At 37.2% G+C, this 19,028-nt stretch overlaps 2 protein-coding genes across 3 annotated transcripts in view; both read left to right on the top strand.

Moving 5' to 3' along the window:
- aff4 (AF4/FMR2 family, member 4) overlaps positions 1 to 11,461 on the top strand; it is a 28,082-nt gene extending 16,621 nt beyond the window's left edge. For both annotated transcript variants that reach the window (XM_042008666.1, XM_042008665.1), the window contains exons 4-21: positions 12 to 50; positions 239 to 325; positions 712 to 739; positions 856 to 919; positions 1,113 to 1,202; positions 1,710 to 1,854; positions 2,009 to 2,741; positions 2,863 to 2,996; positions 3,434 to 3,513; positions 3,863 to 4,097; positions 4,546 to 4,637; positions 5,075 to 5,138; positions 5,439 to 5,575; positions 6,178 to 6,249; positions 6,419 to 6,512; positions 6,680 to 6,723; positions 6,990 to 7,207; positions 7,852 to 11,461. In XM_042008666.1, the coding sequence (XP_041864600.1) occupies positions 12 to 50; positions 239 to 325; positions 712 to 739; positions 856 to 919; positions 1,113 to 1,202; positions 1,710 to 1,854; positions 2,009 to 2,741; positions 2,863 to 2,996; positions 3,434 to 3,513; positions 3,863 to 4,097; positions 4,546 to 4,637; positions 5,075 to 5,138; positions 5,439 to 5,575; positions 6,178 to 6,249; positions 6,419 to 6,512; positions 6,680 to 6,723; positions 6,990 to 7,207; positions 7,852 to 7,979 (2,484 nt within the window). In that variant the 3' untranslated portion in view covers positions 7,980 to 11,461. The remainder of the gene's footprint in view (positions 1 to 11; positions 51 to 238; positions 326 to 711; positions 740 to 855; positions 920 to 1,112; positions 1,203 to 1,709; positions 1,855 to 2,008; positions 2,742 to 2,862; positions 2,997 to 3,433; positions 3,514 to 3,862; positions 4,098 to 4,545; positions 4,638 to 5,074; positions 5,139 to 5,438; positions 5,576 to 6,177; positions 6,250 to 6,418; positions 6,513 to 6,679; positions 6,724 to 6,989; positions 7,208 to 7,851) is intronic.
- A 2,172-nt stretch (positions 11,462 to 13,633) lies between these two features.
- The window catches only part of shroom1 (shroom family member 1), a 30,716-nt gene continuing 25,321 nt past the window's right edge, over positions 13,634 to 19,028 (top strand). The window contains exon 1 of the mRNA XM_042008622.1: positions 13,634 to 13,961. The gene's annotated coding sequence lies outside the window, so the exon portion shown is untranslated. The remainder of the gene's footprint in view (positions 13,962 to 19,028) is intronic.

Below are 19,028 nucleotides of genomic sequence, written 5' to 3' on the forward strand. Positions count from 1 at the left end.
TTTGTCCACAGGGATCCAGTGATGCCAACTGTGTTGATGAAATTCTGAAGGTATGTATAAACTTGGATTTTTTGTAAATCTGTCAGACCACCAGCAGCTCATCATGAGTATTTAGAGAAAAGTCATCTGATGGAAACATTTAAATGAAGATTTCATATTGCTTACACCCTTCAGCTAATCTGCTTATTTTCCCCTTTTGTGGGATTTTTCTTTTCTTTTTTTCATTTTTTACACTCAGGAAATGACTCAGTCGTGGCCTCCTCCACTGACAGCTATCCACACTCCCTGCAAAACAGAGCCCTCCAAGTTTCCATTCCCCACCAAGGTCAGCTTTGCATCAGTCTTAATTTAAGTGATTTTGGGGTTGTGATGAATTAATGAGGCTTTATTACTCATTTATTGCCTTTACATGGTTTGAAAAAAAAATGCCCTTGTATAACAGATGAGCTTCTCAGTGATAGTTAATTTGGAGTATTTCTGACTATAAAGAGAAGGCACTTAATACTGATATTAGTTTTAATTACTTTGGGCTGAATTTAGCATTTGTTTAATCTTCTGCTTTGATGGTATGAAAGTTTAAATAGCCACGTTCCATGAAGAAGAAAATCAATATTTGTTAACTTTTTATATTTGGCAGATAGTATTTAAGGTTATAGAAGAATAAGTTGAATAGATTCATGCAAATACTGAGACTTTGTTTATTCACTTCAGGATAATCATGCTTTTCCAAGTGGACACAGTGAGTATCACAATTCAAACCTGCACATGTGGGAATTCCCCATTATTATTTGCATATTTTATGTGTTTGTATATGTACTGTTTTTGCTCATATGACTTTGTGTGTGTGTGTCTTAGAGCGAGGCAGTTCATCAAAAAGTTCCAATAGCCACCAACCTAAAGACTGCAATGACCAACATCCGTAAGCACTTTTAGTTATTTTTGTCTTTTTTCCTTCATAGGTGCATGTTTGTGGTTTTCTTGACCTTTTATTTAAACAGAGAGCACCACAACAATTATTTTTGGGTTAAGAAATCTATATTAAGCCTCACAGCCTCAGACTGCAGCAGTACATGAAGTACAAAGATTTAATTATGTGTATTCCTCTATCTTAGTATACTGAAAAATGACTTGATGATCAGCAGCAGTGAAGACAGTGATGGTGAACAAGAAACAAAGAATGCCTCAAGGAACACATCAGCAAGGTGAAAGAGCATGAAAAATTATTTTGAGTGATATCTGAATCACTTTCATGTTTTGCACTGACAATGATTTTGTGTTGCCTTGTATTAAAGGAAGTGTTTATTTTCATTAAGCAGCTTGAAAGAGAGAGTGTGCAACTTAAGTGACATTTTTAAATGCTTTCTTTCTTTTACAAATTGTGTTAAGTGCAATCCAGCAACTTCACACACATTAACGACAGAATCTTTATTTTATTCTCCTTTTTTGACAAGACTACTTGTCAACTGATACAATTTAAACTGACTTGGAAAATTGTGACCATACTATATTAAGAAAACTTCATATCCACCTTTTTGAGAGGTTTAGAGGTGAAAACTGTTTCTGTATTTATGAGCAACAGTTTAAACAAAGGCAATCAAGCATTTGGTTATGTATAGTAACGTATGCCCTTGTATATGGCATAGCTGCAGGTGTCCTGTACACCTTGTTAGACAGCTTAGTATAAAACTGACTCTCATGTCTAACAACAGCAATAACAGTGAAGCAGCAGAGCAGTCGAGGGAGGACTCGAGCAGCCACAGCGGTTCAGAGAGCAGCTCGGGCTCCGACAGTGAGAGCGAAAGCAGCACGACAGACAGCGAAGCCAACGAGCAACCACGGCCCACCTCTCCTGAAGTAATCCTTTAACAATAACTTTGTACAATGCTGTAGGATTGTTTCAACCAGTTGTCACAGTGGCCTAAATTGCTGCTCACTGCTTTGACCTTTAATATTCCCCAAAATATATTTTTTAAAGCATCTTTTAATTCTTGATTCTTTGCCCATTCAGCCTGAACAACCTATGGCCAACAAGTGGCAGCTGGACAACTGGTTCAAGAAGACCCCAGTGGATAACAACAACGCTCCACCCAAGTGCAAGAAAGAAGGTCGAGATAACAGCTCAGGGCGTGGCTATAGTAGCCAGGGAGGGGGTTCAAAAGACTCAGCCGCACCACCCCCAAGCAGGGACCTACGTGCACCGCAAAAGGGTGCGGAGGGTGGGCGTGGAAGGCAAAAATCTCCCGCACAGAGTGATGGCGGCACAAGTACTCGAATCCGTGAAGGTAAAAAGCAGCCGAAAAAATCAGAGAAGCCTCCTGTGGTGGAGGAACCAAAAGGAGGTCTAAAAGTGGAGAGTGAGCCCGCTCCAGAGATACCTCCACACCGACCCAAAGCCGCCACTAAGGGTTCGCGTAAACCAAGCATCAAAAAAGAACCCAAATCCTCTCCGAGGCCCACTGCACCCACTATCACCACCACTACAGATAAACGCAAGACCAAGGCCCCCACAAAGACTCCCCAGTCACGTGAATTTGTTGATACAGACTCTTCATCATCAGACTCCGAGGGAAATGACAGCATCCCGTCCTCATCGCAGACACCCAAGTACACGGATAGCATCAGGACTCCTGTGTGTGTCTTCTCTCCAATGGAAGAGAAGGAGTTGTTGTCCCCACTCAGTGACCCTGAGGAGCGATACCCTTCAAGGCAGCCTCAGCAGCAGGTTTTACTTGTCAAAATAGGTTAGTTGAAACTAGCTCAAAATTCTCACCGTATTCTTTGCACGCATTTTACACTTGTGTGTTTCTTTAGTGTGGACCAAATTAAACAAAACCCTTCCTTTTTTCTTCTGATTTCCCATAGATCTTAGCTTGCTGTCTAGGATCCCTGGACGGTCGTACAAGGAACCGGCGGAGATAAAAGTGGAGAGGGAGGACTCTCTAGACAGAGACAGCAAGGAGTTCAGCAAACAGAACAAGGCCAAGAGGAAACACAAGGTTGTGCCAGTTTCAGTTTTTCAGTTTTTTTTTTTTTTTGTTTTTTTTCTGTTGACATTTCTTATGAATGAATTTTATTCTTCTAAGTAGTAAAAACAAATGTCTCGCTCTGTCCGTCAGCCTTTATTCCCAGTACACAAACTCTTGGAACAACCCACACCTAGATTTCTATTAAGGAAAGTGGATTTGATCCATGGAACAACTGATTATTCACATCTGAATTTATGCCATTAGCTAATTGTTCACCCCTTTGATAGTGACTTGCAGAGAGAGAATTAATACCAAAATGACAAGATATCTTTGACTGCAACCAAAATAACACATTATTGTACTCAGCAGGAGTTAAAAACTCTTCAGATAATTCAAGGGCGTACAACAAATTATTCTGAATTATTCTGTCTATTGTTGCTAATTTTCTTTCTCTTTTTAATCTTCAGAACGATGAAGAAGGCACAAAGCCTGAGAGTAAGCGTTTCAAGCCAGAGAATAAGTCTCATCATAAAAGCAGCAGTAAAGAGTAAGTTTTCCACCTTTTTTTTCTGTGTGCTGATTAATTGGCCCTTTTGGTGCAACAGCAGTTTTTCGTTTCACTGAGCGAAAACAAAGCTTCCCAGATGTCTTTCCTGGTCTTAACAACTCACAACATAAACCCACTGACCTCTAAGCAGCATTGTAAAGCCAAAGCATAAGAGGCTGTTAATTACACATCAACCTCTTCAAGCTGCACCTGTTAACCTTAAATCTTTATGTTTTTTGTTGTGGATTATCTGGAATGTTAATATTTAATTTTTTTTATCTTAAAAGACAAACAGAAATTTAAATGATGCAATATGTATGTAATACCACTATTATTGCTATCCCACCAGGTCTAAGAGGTCTTTGGAGAAGAAAGAGGAGTCTGTCCCATCTCCTTCCTTGTCCGGGCTTCAGCGGACACCAAAAGCAGAGCATCTGAGTCGGAAGAGGACAGTCAGTCAGTCCTCCACCTCGCTGTCGAGTGGGACTGGAAGTGGGAAAGAGGGGAGCCGCGGCACAAAGGGCAGCTCCACCTCTAAGCGTGGGAAAGTGGATGACAAGGGATGCAGCACACGCGATGGCAAGGTGGGTGCGAGTAACCCTGATGGGAGACTGGGAATACCAGGCAAACACTGCATGCTGAGAAGTGACTGCATTCATTCATTTTGCCAGTTGGTTTCCCTGAAGAGCTAAAATGTTAAAGTGAGTTCATCTTGTAGTAACTAGAAGATCAGTTGAGAACACAGTTTGATTTCTGGGAGGTTACTTTTCATGTTTGCCCAGTAGACTAGATTGGATTATTTTAATCAAATGAACAAATCAAGTTTTAATCCTGTTTTGTAACCAGTAGCTGAATTTTGGGTCTTTTTTTTTTTTATATTTGGATAAACATTTGTAGAAGGCAATAAATTTCCTTCAATTATATTGTTAATTTTTCTTTCATCTTATCATTCACTTCAATATCCAGACTCTTTTATTATTTTTGTTTAATTTATTTTTCTTTTTAAAACTCTCTTTCTTGCTGCCTCTGCAGGAGAAATCCTCAAAGAGCTGTGATAACCAGCTGGCCGTGCCTCCTCTCTCGACTGACGGTTCCAAAAGATCCAAGCTTGTGTTTGAGGACAGGTAAGAGGAGCTCTTTCCACTGTGGATAACCCCACAGCGGGACACAGAAAAAGAACTGCAGTGGGGATCTAGAGTTGCCTTTGATGCACGAAGCTGTAGGAGGTTGGGAAGGTCATGAATAGATGTGGCTGCATGCCAGAAAGATTATGTAAATTTCCATTTTAAAAGGCTCGCTGTTGGGACTCTGTGTCCTTTTCATGCTGTTGTAAAGAAAACATTGAACTACTTTTTTTTTCTTTGTCCTTTGTTTCAAGATTTGATTTGTAAGAAGAGATGTTAAACAAGTTTAGAGGGTGACAATTGTGTTTAAAGAATATTTATGTAAATTCGGGAGCTGAGCTTCGTCACTGGATTGTAATGTTTCTGCTAAAGTTGCTTTTATCTGTGGTTTAGAGAAGTAAGCAAGTTAGTTTAACCTGCAAATAATTTTGTTTCAGGGTTCATTCAGCCGACCACTACTTACAGGAAGCCAAGAAACTAAAGCACAATGCAGATGCACTGGTAAGAGCAACAAGTGACTGGTGTAATTGATGTTTCTGTGTCATTTTGCATTAAATTAGTAAAAAGTGAGGACTATTCAGTGTGAAACAACATCCTGGTTTTAGTTTTTGGTGTATTTGTAGCACTGATTTGGGATTTTTGCCAATACTCTGATTTTAAAGCCTTTTTTCCCTTCATCTTTGCTTGTTAAGTTATTTTTTGTCTCAGGTCCAAAACATTGTAGGATTATTGTCATTTGAACAGTTTTTAGCCATTCAGCCATGTAACAGTTAAAGAAAGTCGTGCTCTTTCTTTTTATAGGTGGATCGTTTTGACAAAGCAGTATTCTACCTGGACGCTGTGGTGTCGTTCATCGAATGTGGCAACGCTCTGGAGAAGAGCGCCCAAGAAGCCAAGTCACCCTTCCCAATGTATGCTGAAACAGTGGAGCTTATCAAGTAAGGACAAAAATGAGTGCACGCATCACAGAATTAGAATTTAACAAGGAATTAGCTGAGTTGTACACACAAACTATGTTAAATCAAACCTGTCAACATTGAAAACTCAGCTGCTTCCATCTTGTTAATGTTTGTTTTTATGCGAACATCAAATACCATCTGTCTGTCTTGACTGACGGACTTGTGTTCTGTGTGTAACAGATGCTTTTATGCATGCATACTTCTTCTGCCTGCATGTTTTTGGTCTCTTCTTGTGAGGTTGTAGATTTTAATAATGCTGTTCTCAACAACTGTCTGATTTATCATCTTCTGATCATTTTTAGCTTATTGACTAACATTTGTTTTCTTATTTTTTTCTTTGCTTTTGGCTAAAAATTAAATAAAAATGAAGAGTCAAATAAAATAAAATAGATAAAATTGACAGGACTTGACTATGTTAGCAGGTGTAATGCATTCTGGGTAATTTAACAGTGAGGGTTTGACATGTTTTGACGTGGAGTACTTCTTTTACTAGAAAAGCAGTTTGTGAAATTTAATCATTACCAAACTAAATTAGTTGCTTTAATAACTGAACTGAACTTTTGTCCTGCCTTTACCTTCAGATACACTATGAAGTTAAAAAGCTACATGGCCCCAGATGCAACTTCAGCAGATAAAAGGCTCGCTGTGCTTTGGTAAGTACACTGACACCACGTGATCATGCTCTGTTTGATGTGGTAAAAATGTTTTGTACTTGACCTCCAAAAGCGCTCATACGTGGCTATAGCTAATCCTGACTGTTTGTTTTAGAGTTTTTTTTAGTTGTTAACATATCTGGTCAATATTGTTTATCTCTCTTTCCAGCCTCCGATGCCAGTCTCTCCTCTACCTGCGGTTGTTCAAGTTAAGGAAAGACAGTGCTCTAAAATACTCCAAAACACTCACTGAACACTTGAAGGTACTTTTATTTAGTACAAGCTGAAATCCTGCTTTGTTGGCAAATTTTTCAGACTTAAGAAAATGTGAGGGGGAGAACAAAGTCCATGTATGCATTTGTCATCTGTGACTGTGTAGCCCGTTTCCTCTCCGTGTGCATAATGTCTTTTCCCTCATGTTGTTTGACAGAATTCTCTGAGTAACACCCAGGCTCCCTCTCCTGGAATGGGAAAGTAAGTCCTCCCTTGCTGGTTGGAGGGTTAAAGCTAGTGTGTGGTTAAGGAGACATAGTTTCCTGCTGAATGTTTAATGTTCAGGAAAAATATGAAAAAGTTTTATGATTTATGCAAAGTTAAGAACCCTTTTAAGTACATTCCTTCTCATATCAGCACAAAATATCTTCTTTTTATGTCTTATAATATCGTATATCTTTTATATTGTATAATTTTGCACACATTAAAACCCATAATAATGTCTGCTGATCTGTTTCCACATACAGCAAGGCAGCAGGTATGCCCTCTCCAGTGTCACCCAAACTGTCACCGGGTACAGGAGGTGGCTATTCATCGGTCAGCAGCACCACCAACGCCAGCTCGTCAGTGACTATACCTCAGCGTATCCACCAGATGGCTGCCAGCTACGTCCAGGTCACCTCCAACTTCCTGTATGCCACAGAGATCTGGGATCAGACAGAGCAACTTTCCAAGGAGCAGAAAGGTAAATTATTGGTAGTGAGATGACCCCTCCAGATGTTGATTTCCCATCATATCATCATATTTTTAAAACCTATAGTTAAAATCTGTTTATAAAAACCAGAATTTAAAATGAATAAAAATATGTGTTGTACCATGATGTTTTCCCAGGATTTTGCAAACCCCCTTTATTACAGCTGCAGTATTTTCACTCCGTTTACATCAATATCAATGTGCATGTTAACTGTTTAGGCAGATTTGTAAACAGACCAATACTTAATTTTAAAATACACAGGTTGGACATGTTGTCTCTGCTGAGAGAGCAGCTAATTAATTTTTTACATAATGACTTTCACACTTTGTACCAGGCTGTACAATAAATCATTACACATCTTGGTTTTGGGCATTTTAACATGTTGCTCCCTGGAACACAACACATTTAGACCACGTTTAGATGGAGTAAATGGTCTTATTAACAACAAGAAGAAAGAAAATATCGGAGATGCACCAAAAACACAGAGTGAGCTAGAAGTAGCTGCTTGTCTCAAATATGACAAATTGTGGAAATTTGCTCTGTATATCTATTTCTGTTATCGAGTATTCCATTTTAAATGTTATAGTCTGATCATTCATGGGTCAGTTATTTACTCATCGTCTCTGATTTTCTAGACTTCTTCTCAGAGTTGGACAAAGTGATGGGTCCTCTGATCTTCAACACCAGCAGCATGACAGAACTGGTGCGTTACACACGGCAGGGGCTCCACTGGCTGCGCATGGACGCTAAACCGATTCCCTAGCGAGGACTCGCTGCCTGCATGCTGCTTCCTCATACACAGCCACACCTGAGCCTTTCTTTCTTAGCAGCCTGTGCTCAAAGACATACACACCCTCAAAGCAAACAAACATAACAGTCACATACTGTATACACACACGCACACAGTCCACCTCTGGTCCTCCATGTATGCTTACATGTGATGAACTTCTCAGACATATCTCCAACACTGTGTCCATTTTTCTGCACCAGCTTGCCAAAAACACTGAGCAACTAAGGACAATGTCCCACCTTCGCCGGCACCACACAGGGAGACGCATCGAAACTGCAATCGAAAAGCTTATAGCCTGGCTTCGTATATCGGCATTCTTACAAAAATTTTGAAGGCCATGTTTTTTAATCACTCTGGCATGAAAGTGCTGGATGAATTCTATGTTATGAATACACTAAAACTGGGGTTTGGTTTATAGGCTACTTTGGCTTTGAACTTTTTATTTTACTTTGTTTCACCAAAGTACCTCCCAGGAACACCAAAGGTGCTTTAAAATGAAGGTTTCTCTTTATCATTTTCGTGCCTTGTATGTGAGCTACAGGAAAACGGTCACCAGTAATATCTCAATAAATTATTTTTCTTTTTTTTTTATTTTTTTTTTTTTTTTTTATATAGCCACACTTACATATTTAATCATTTAGCAGTTAATGGAAGCTGGTATTGCAGTTTCAAATCCCTCTTAACGTCTCTTAAAACAAAGATAGTGTTGCCCATCCCCGAATAAAGCTACCATGTGGATTTACCTCTCACCGTCGTCTCAAAGGATCATCTCAGATGATGCCCGTATGAAGGGCTACGCTGCACAGCGGATTAATACTTCTGACGCAAATTATTTATAAATTTTATTTTAGAAGCTATATTGATCAGTGGATTAGTTTTTAACAATAAAATTTGATTTTAGAATCTTTCTTTTTTTTTTTTTTTTTTTTTTTACCCTGCTATCAAATAAAGCGTAGATGAATTGTTTCAGTTTTTAAAAAGTTTGCTTTACATCCATTATCGTCCAGCAGGGGTGATTACTCTCCTGGCCTTAATGTGAGATTTTTGCCTTTTTAAAGCTTTAGAACTCAGCTATTATACTGTAGCTACATTGTTCTAGAAATTTCCTCAAGCAAGAATCACCTCCACACAGTGTTATTCTTTTCTTGATCACTTTTGTTTGTCAAGAGTATATTTTTCTAAGGAACAGCAGGGACTGTCATGAGTATTAAAGACTGTGTCCACATTTACTTTGCAGTTATTTATGTTGCAGTTTATGAAAAGTTGGGCCTGAGTTTCCGCTAATTTGGCATAATGAAACAATTTTATTAAAATTATTGTTTAGAGAAATGAACTTGTCAGTGATGGAGATTAGCAGTGTTGCATTTATATGACAGAGTTTTAAACCTATAAGAAATATAATGACCGATTATAGATTCTATTTATATAACAAGCAGTTTCTTTTTTGTTTTTCTGTTGTCTAACCAAGCTAATGCAAAATTCAAGATTGCAACAGGGGTTATAAAAAGAAATATTTGTAATGTAATTATTCCTATTTAAATTTAAAGCAGAAATCATGTTTGTCTTGCCATAAAGTAGATGCTTTGTCTGCTTTCCAGACTTGATATGGTCATCACTGCGGCAAATGTTTATGGTAGTGGTTTCAGAAGAAATGTCCTTGTTGAATATTTCTAACTTACCAGAATATGCTGGAAATAAATGCTAAGCCTGGGCTGAATAATATTTTGCATCAAGCGTTTTAACTGGACAATAAAGTAGCAAAAAGTTTATGACATGTCTTAAACTTTCTGGTTCTTGTAAATGTTTATAACACAGAGACAAATTACTGTTCGGCCCGGCTTTGTCTATTTTTCTTGTTTCTTGCATTTTTTTTTTCTTCTTTAACTGGCTCCCTGGCCTTTATTGCAAGAGGGGATACTGTTATTTTTTTCTTACAGTTGAAGAAGATGAAATATTATTTTAATCTATGCAGGATTTTTACAACAAAATGCTCTGTTTCTCTAAAGTAAAAAAAAACAAAAAACAAAAAAAAAACATTTTTAGGCTTGGGATTACCCCCTCTCCATTTTATGTTCAGCCTATGTGAGAAACCTGTTTAGCCTTCAGCCTTTGCTATTTTGTGTACTGGTTTTAGTATACAAGTGTATATAGATCTTTTTTTTTCCTCTCTCTTTTTTTCCCTCTCTAATAAATAATCAAAAAGGTGGCTTTAAGCCATTTTCTACTTAAAGCTGAAGGCAGCTTTTCTCATCAGAATGCCTCTGTGGGTTTTGGCAGCCCAATCAATGTCTTCATACACTGGTACACTTTGTAAGTTGATGTCAGCACCTCGTGTTCCCTACACTTGTCAAATGTAAAAGAAAAGAAAAAAAAAGCATTAGAATAATTTTTTTAACGGTTTGCTACTCACACTTATTTATTTTTCTGCCCCTTTGCTTATTTTTTTCTATTTTGCCTTTTTAAGGAGCACCATTTTATGAAATAGGATGATGTAAATGTATTGGAGCTGTTCATGATGAGATTTCATTGTAAGTAGTAATTAATATTAATTCTAACTTGAACGAATCCAGGGTAAGATAAGTTTTTTTGACATTTATTAGGGAGATGTTAACACTTGCATGTTTCTATTTAAATACAATTGTATAAATTGTAAATATAACATTTCTTTAGGGGTGAATTTCTACTACAGGTTGACATTTTTATTAAATTTTAAAAAACATGCTGTAAATATAATTTGTGAGATACTTTATGCACATTTTTTCCTCCATGTGGGCTTTTGTGTCCTCTTCCTCACCTAAGTTGTTACAGATGACATCCCTCTCTGTTAACACTGTATATCAAGATATCTCAGTTCTTTTCCTATGTGCTTGTAAACTTTTGTCTTCTTCACTGTCCCATAGTATCATGACCGCCACATAATCATTAATGTCTCTTAATCCAAGTGCGAATATTTTGTCCTCTCTGTATTTGATATGGAGCTGTGTACTTCATTAAGTGTATATTGTTGAGTTAATGAGATGGATGGATGGCATGCACAGTCTGTTGTCTGTCTCTTCCTCAGAGATGTGTATTTACTATGTCCCTTTTGAACAATTGGTCCAAATTGTCTTTTGAAACAGAGGTATTTCTCCACACTTCAGAACAGTTGTAGCAGTTTATACAGTATGTTGTATAACACCTTTTTCTAAAAGTCGTCTCCAAAGTGAGACCGGCAGCATACACTATGTACAATAATCTAAATTGGACTAGTTTTCAGAGAACTGATGATAGAGATATTATATATAATGGATGCAATATAATTCAAGGTACTCATCAAAGTTTGATCTTCAAACTTAGGTTATGTAATTTAAAGGCATTCTTGTGAAGTGAGTATTAATTGTGACTAATGAGAGTCTGTCCTGAATATTCTTTGTATTTTGCTGTATTGAGAATAAAATATATATGAATATGTTTAAGGGAGTGTTGCTCATTTTTTAGCTGGGTAAATTCATAGGACTTTAATAAAAAGAAATATTTGAAATAATTTTTCCCAGAATCAGAAATTAAGTAACCCTCTATGATGTTTAAGGACAGGCAAATGGCAAAAGCAAAATACAAAATCCTGAATACCTAAGTATCACATTGCAAATTTAAACATTTCTTAGATTATCAGCTTATGTGTCAAGATCAATTAATGCTGTCAGACCTTAATTTGTGATGCAAACCTAATCAAGAGAGAGACACCATTAATCAAAACCAAAGCATGTTCAACGGGCCTGAATGAAAGAAGCACTTTTTTAGAGTTAAAAGTACTATTAACAATATGTAAAAATACCATATTATGAATACAAGCCTGTATTCATAATGCTACCAGTATTAGCAGTTATCAGCATTTACAGTAAATGGCTCCTGCAGCTGTTAAGTAGCGTATGTGTATAAGTAATGCTCACATGCAAGTGTAAGCTTCATTCAAGTGGAGCTAGTTTATTCACTGTATACATATACTGTTCAGTCGATTAAGCAAAACATTCAATATAATATTAGAGCATTTAGATATTATAGCATCTGTGAGAAATAAATGCAACATTAAGGTAACATTTAAAAGTACAACCTCTGGGATGTAAACACTCCATATTGAAGGCTAGGTGCGTTTTGTGCATTAACTTTGTGACTGCATGCTTTACAGTGAGAAAAATGCCACCAAGTGGTCACGAGTTGCTATTGTCCTCCAATTCTATAGTGCTTAGTTCCCACTGAACTGGGTTGTTTCTGTTGCTGTGATTATGGCTGGCAGGGGGAGCCATTTATTGAAATGAACAATGCAATAATCACAACTTTGACAGGCAGGAGCGTGACTTGAAAAATAGGTGTGTGTTTCACAGTCTCAACTGGGATATTCTAAAGGCTTTCCAAAGCTTAACTGTTAATCATGCTTAAGTAGGGTTTAAAGATCGGACTGATGGTGTAAAGATAGAGAAAAATGTAAGACAAAGGGGAAAATACTTATTATTTTTGAGAAAAAAAAATGGTCATTTTCAAGGGAAACTGATACTGTTTTAAATAGTTATAAATGTAACATATGTTCCTAAAAGCACCTGTGTAAATCTGTTCAGGTTGTGCTGTGTTGTATCAAAATTACAGCAGGATAACATGATTATCCATGTTCACATTTAGTTCATTACATTGTGAATTCTTCAAATAATTTATACACAGTTATGTTTATTCAAACACCCCGTTAATCTTTCTGTGCATGTAACCACAAACTATTCAAAGTAGTTTATATAGCTTTACATTGCAGAGATTCTTACAAATGATTAGCTCCTTTCAATCCACAATGTGCTGCCCTAAAAACTTTAACTCTTGCATAGACTAGTTTTTTCCTTTCATTACCACATCTTACATATTACTTGCTACATTAGAAAAATCAGTTTTCTTTTCCACAGTGAAAGAAACAAAACAACCGAAAAACACATAAATGAAGCTTGTGGTAGTTTTGTGTCTGTTGAGTACTTTTGCCAGTGATGACTGATTATTTCTTTTCCAGGATTCCCTTTTTCTGTCTCATTTACTGTCAAACTGTTCAAATTCTTATTGTTTTGCTCATCTTGTGGTCCCTTTGTGTGCCATTTTGGTCATTTGTGTCTGGTTTTCTGCACCTCTGTTTTGCAGCCTCTATTAGTGCTGTTATCTCTTTGTGGTTGTTTGCTATGAGTAATTTATTTTAATCCATTTTTTATCATTTACATATGTTGTAGCATTTGAATATATATATATATATATATATATATATATATATATATATATATATATATATATATATATATATATATATATATATATGGTGTATTATATATGGTGTATTATATCTCTTTGCGACAATTATGTCTTTTTTAGACCATTCTGTTACAATTTCGTCATTTTCCATTACTTTAGTGTCATTTAAAATCTTTTCTGGTCATTTGCCCCCCACCCCCACCCCAACGACTCTTCCGTTATCTCTATTAGCCAGCTATGTGAATATTTTACAGCCTAAACTCGAGCTACATTTCTCAACAGGACGCAAAACATGTCATGTTTCAGATTTACTTTCTGTCGCTAAACTTAAACTAATCAAAACAATACGGGGGGGGGATTTATGTTTTCACTGTTCCGCCATTAAGACGAGCAGACCAATAAGGTGTCGTGTCTTATCAACGTGCCCGCCTCCCGCCGCATCTGATTGGCTGACTCGGTCCTCCGTTACCTTTCATCCGCTTCTGTCCCCAGGGAATAAGGTAAGCTAACCGCGAGGATAGAAAAAGGAAAGCTCATTACTAGACGATGCAAGACGCACCAGTCATCTACAAAAAGTGACCTGTTCGTATTAGGCTGTATGTTTGTTTTTTCTCCCCTCCACTATTTCTGACTCGAGAAAAGGAAACACTGAGGAAAATCAGGAGTACAAGTGGGAAATCGCGAAGTGACCGGAATGGCCAGGTACGTGAAGTGTAATTGGGCAGCAGCAGGTGTGTGTAGTATCACCCTGGCTGCTCAGTTTCGATTGTCAACCGTCAGCTTCTTGGTTAGTGTTTACTGTGAGAACAATCCAGGAAAAGTTTTATTAAAACAAACGATAACTCATACAGTAAACTTTTGTTTACAAGTGTTGTTTCTAAAACTATAGTTCGCGTTGGTTGAAAAATAGAATGTCCTTGAATAAGCTACAACCGATGTCAGTTAATATCTGTTGGGATTATATATATATATATATATATATATATATATATATATATATTAGTAATTGTGTTTATATCTTTTGTAATTTAGTAGATATACAATATTAAGTATTATACAGTTGTTTTATTTATTAATGTTTTTATGACAAGTATTGTTCATTATACAACAATATCCGGTAAGAGTGAAACTTAATTGTTTGCCTCCTACGTTAATGATTCAGTGTTTGGAATTGTAGGACAAAAAGCAATATTTTAGGTATTACTTTAGATATAATAATTGCAGTAGACTGGATGGACGGACTGCAGACTAACTACTGTTATCACCACACATAATTGCTGTTATCATAGTCCGTGTGTTGCACAGAGCTTAGTGTTTGACAGAACTATGACAACTACATAAAACTTTACTTGCCTAACCTCATTTCCATCCCCTAAATCGACACCTGGCTCTAAATTATGCACAGGAATGGCTTTTTACCAAATGAGTAGCCTATATTTTATTTAAAGTGGGGACAAAAGGCAGGGTTGTCAGGGGGAAACCAGACACTGGTGTTTTGTGCTGTGGCAGAATCTGATGCACTCATGCAGTGCGTTGGTCAGATGGTGGGTACAAGAGGAGCACACTGGGCTCTCTGTGTGCTGCTGCTGCTGCTGCTGTTGCTGGATGCCATACTGGGGCCGCTGACCCAGCCTTATTCTGTTGTACCCACATGATGTGACCTGGGAGCTGCACAGAGACTCTTGCACAGGCGTTAGTACAGACAAGACGTTTATGTAGGTGTATGCATTTGTACAAAAAGACATGAGTGCACTGAGGCAAAATAAGCCAAAGGGGCCCACATAAACACCTGTTGATCCAAATCTTATTTGCTTGTAGTGTCAGATAAAGCAACACTGACTTGACGTAAAGCCAAAGCACGCAAGCCAACGGCAATTGACGCATTTGGTAATATCATACAGGTGGTAGTGTACACAAAAATCTGAGAAGATGTTTTTTTTTTTTGTGTTTACGAGAAGATTAAAGAAGAAAACAGCCAGAAACAAAAAATGGAAGTAAATAGAAGGACAAGCCTATGAAAAAAAAGGGTCACAGGGGCCATACATGTAATTGTAGCCTGTGTGTTGAAACATGGCCTATTTTGTCATCTTTTTTTTTGCCATCTGTCTTTCTCTAAGGAAACAAAAGACCAGAAAACAAAACAAAAAAAAAAGTGTTTGTGGTCCACTCCACCATCCAGACCAGGCTTAGAAGAAAGAACTATGTGTGTGTTGCTGATATTGGACACACTGTTTTCAAGCACTGAAAAATGATTCATTATGGGTCTTCAGTGTCTGGTTTTGACACTGATGTTTACATTCTTTCTGTGACTTTTTTTTTTTTTTTTTTACAACTCACTAGTCTGCATAGGATCAGTTCTGACAGGGGAAATGATTTTTTTGCAGGGCTGAGACAGCACCAGGCAAAAGCAATAACACACTAAAAACTTAATAAATGAAACTGCTGTTCATCCAGTCAAAGTGGGATTATCGAACACTGCTGTAATTAGATCATCATCACCATATGGAATTACTTTGAACTTTACTGAAGGTGTCAGAAAATGGAGTAGGATGTAGCAGGAAGGTGTCGTAGTTAACAGCTCATAGGTTTCTGTTGTTGTTACCCTTATTGTTCACACTTTCCTGTAATGGAATTGCGACCTTGTGTAATTCAGCCTCTTCCTTTGTACCTGCATGATTTGAGACCAGCAGTTTCAGGAAAATAGACGTCTTCCCTTACCGAAGAAAGAGCAGAAATAATTCTTGACTCTTTCTAAAGCATGAGGAATTAATTGGCATCGCTTTTAATAGTGAAGTGATTGAATCAAATGAGCTGTTTCCAGGTGAAGCGTTAATCAAATTAAATGTAAGATTGTTATTTTGATTAACTACCGGAGTCTGTGGTGCTTCGATTTGAGATAAAAAGTGGGGACAATGATGTATTTAAGTAAATAAAATTTAATGAGATTGTGTGTTTGATTAAGTTAAAGGCCACTTGTAGTGTAGTGGTTTGTCGCCATGTTGAATATTAACCTGTTGCGTGTTCATTTTGGCCAAATGTCCTTGGAAAGGCTGATAATAATATACGTAATGCACATTTCCAGGTGCATGAATGTTTTTCCAAAGTTTTTCAGGTATGCTTGATAAGAAAATTAGGGCAGATAATTTGATTCTGTTAACTGACAGCAAAGAAGACTGAGAGAAACATTAGGCAACAGATATGATTAAAGGGGAAATGAAAGACACTTTGACAGTTTTTTTGGGGGGGTTTTTAGGACTCTCACTAATAAGCTTTGTTGCCGATTAATGGCCTAAAATGTGACTTAGTAAATCTTAAAAATGTGCAGACTAATAGTGAGCACTGGTGAATCATTTCAAGGATGGGGACACGTTCTTTTTCAAATGTCCTACACTTTGACCACCACCTGCACAGAGCAGGTTTAATGCGTGCGCTCACTACTTCCTGCTTGCATGACTCACATTCCACACATCGCGGGGGGTCCTCCATTTGCTGATTTTAAAAAAATTTTTCCAAACATTTTGTCTTGTTTCCTGTCTGCAGGCAATGCTCATTTTAATTTATTCATTTATTTTATTATTTTTTGTCTACCTGGGCTTGACCACTTAATTGTCTATAATTATGATCTGTTGTTGGATCCTCCCTCTTTTGTCCAAGGAGCAGAAAGGTCTCTTGAAGTCTTGTATACCAGATAAACGTAAAGGAAAAAAAATGGCTACCAGAGGTTTTTACTGGTTATTACGAGACCCCCTGAGGACAGTCTGGAGAGGATGTGTGGCTATGTGTGTCTGTCTGCCTATTCTGATTCTCTACCACACCTACTCTATTGTATGGCCTTATAAGACCCTCATTGTCATAAAGCAGGGTCATATGACATGCAGGTATTAGTGCATGTGCAAAAGTGTGTGGGTAATCTACTTCTATAAGCTTTAAAAAGAAAGACTTCCTGCCTCTTTTCCCTACTTTTCTGTTTGCGCTATTGAGATACCTAAACAGTCATCAATGTAAAAAATATTTAATATAGTTTTTTTTTTTTTAAATGGGAAAGGTGCTGTTAAACTGACTTGTTTAAGATACATTTTTCTACACTAAACCTGCAACAATGGTTTTTCACTTATTATTTAATCTAAATAAATTGCTTCCTACAGCCCTGTTTTTTTTTTATGGGGTAAGGGAAAAATGCATTTTAATATTTGTCAGGAATTCATTGACGCGTTAAGAGATGCATGTGTAAAAACAACAACACAAAAATATGCTGTTTAAAACTGTTTTTAAAAAGCATTTCTTCTCTCAGCCTTTGTACATATTTTTTTCCTTCTAATAATCTCAAAAAGGTTATTTTTAGAGAGCGAAATGAAGAAACCTATGGTCTATAAAGTTTGGGTTTGTGTGCACACAGCACCCTCATTGCACATTGTGCCAGCAGGTCTCTGGTTTCATAGCCCCTGATGAAAAGGTGTGGGTGAGGGGTTGTCACCGAGACCTGAGCTGGGCACGAACATATTAAAGTGGCTGTGATGTTACACAAAAAAAAGAGGCGTTTACATCAGTCTAACATGGGTGGAAGTAAAGGCTTTATGTTCCTTAATGTGTGGGTGTGTGCATCTAGTCTGAACTGAAATGGCCTTTAGCACCTGGAGAATGAGTCAGCTGTTAAAATAACACGAAAGTTTACGTAATGTAGCACTCAAAGTATGAGATGATTGCTTGAATATTTGATTATTCTTACAGTTTAGATGATTATTTCACCGTTTTATGATTTTTGTAAAGCAAAGACAGTAAAAAGAGGCAAACATTCTCTAGCTTCAGAGTATAAAATGACTTAATGTGTTGATTTTCTCTTACACATAATTGGGATCTAAACGTATTTGGGTTTTAGATTAGTTTGAACCAACTATTCATCAAGACAACAGCTTTGCTTGTAGACCATATCTGACCACCACACTCTCTGAGGGTACAAAGTCCACATTGTGTTTTCTGTTGAAGTTTAATCTTTGTGTGATTTGTTTTACAGTCTTAACCCCCCTCTCCTCCTCTAACCCCGCTCTCCTTTCCTTTCTCAGAGGTAGGGAACCTGTACTGCTAGCAGTAAAAATGAGCCCATTGTGATCGGCTGTTCAAAATTACCGACAACAGCAGACTCGGTGCTGGGAAGCACAATGGGGATTAGAAATCACTTGACTCTTGAGGCCAATGATCAGTCCTGTTGGGTTACTGTAGAAGTTTCAAAAGTAGGACAATTAAAAGTTTACACCAAGTAATTCAGGCTTCAGGTACAATGGGAGATCACAATCTATGACTGGAGATGTAGGTGGGAGTGTGTAATTATCACACATTAGACCCACATTTGTTCTTTCAGTAGAGATTGGACATGTGATCTGCTATTGAGGGGACTGAAAAGTAATTCTTTTAAATGGACGTCAAAATTATTTTCATTAAAAATGGAGCATAGCAACTTGAACTTAATATAAAAAAACCTTCGGAGCATCAGTGCAAAAAAAAAAAAAAAAAACTTAATAATCACTTTTAGGTGTGCATCAAGGATGAGTAAAGTAGGTCATGTTTTTTTTTTTTGTTTTTTTTTTTTTTTTTGTTTTGTTTTTTGGTATGGTTTCGACATTTTTAGTGGTACTTTGATCACTATGTCAGCATGGATAAATCCAGTAAAATGTGCTGAACACTGAGATCTTAGCTCTTTAAAAGTTTAAAGGCTCTGGTGTTAGGTTGTTCTCTAAATCAAATTTACTCTGCATTGAGACGTGACGTGTAGAA

Source organism: Melanotaenia boesemani, chromosome 15 (genome assembly GCF_017639745.1).
Source record: "Melanotaenia boesemani isolate fMelBoe1 chromosome 15, fMelBoe1.pri, whole genome shotgun sequence".
NCBI classification, from domain to species: domain Eukaryota; kingdom Metazoa; phylum Chordata; class Actinopteri; order Atheriniformes; family Melanotaeniidae; genus Melanotaenia; species Melanotaenia boesemani.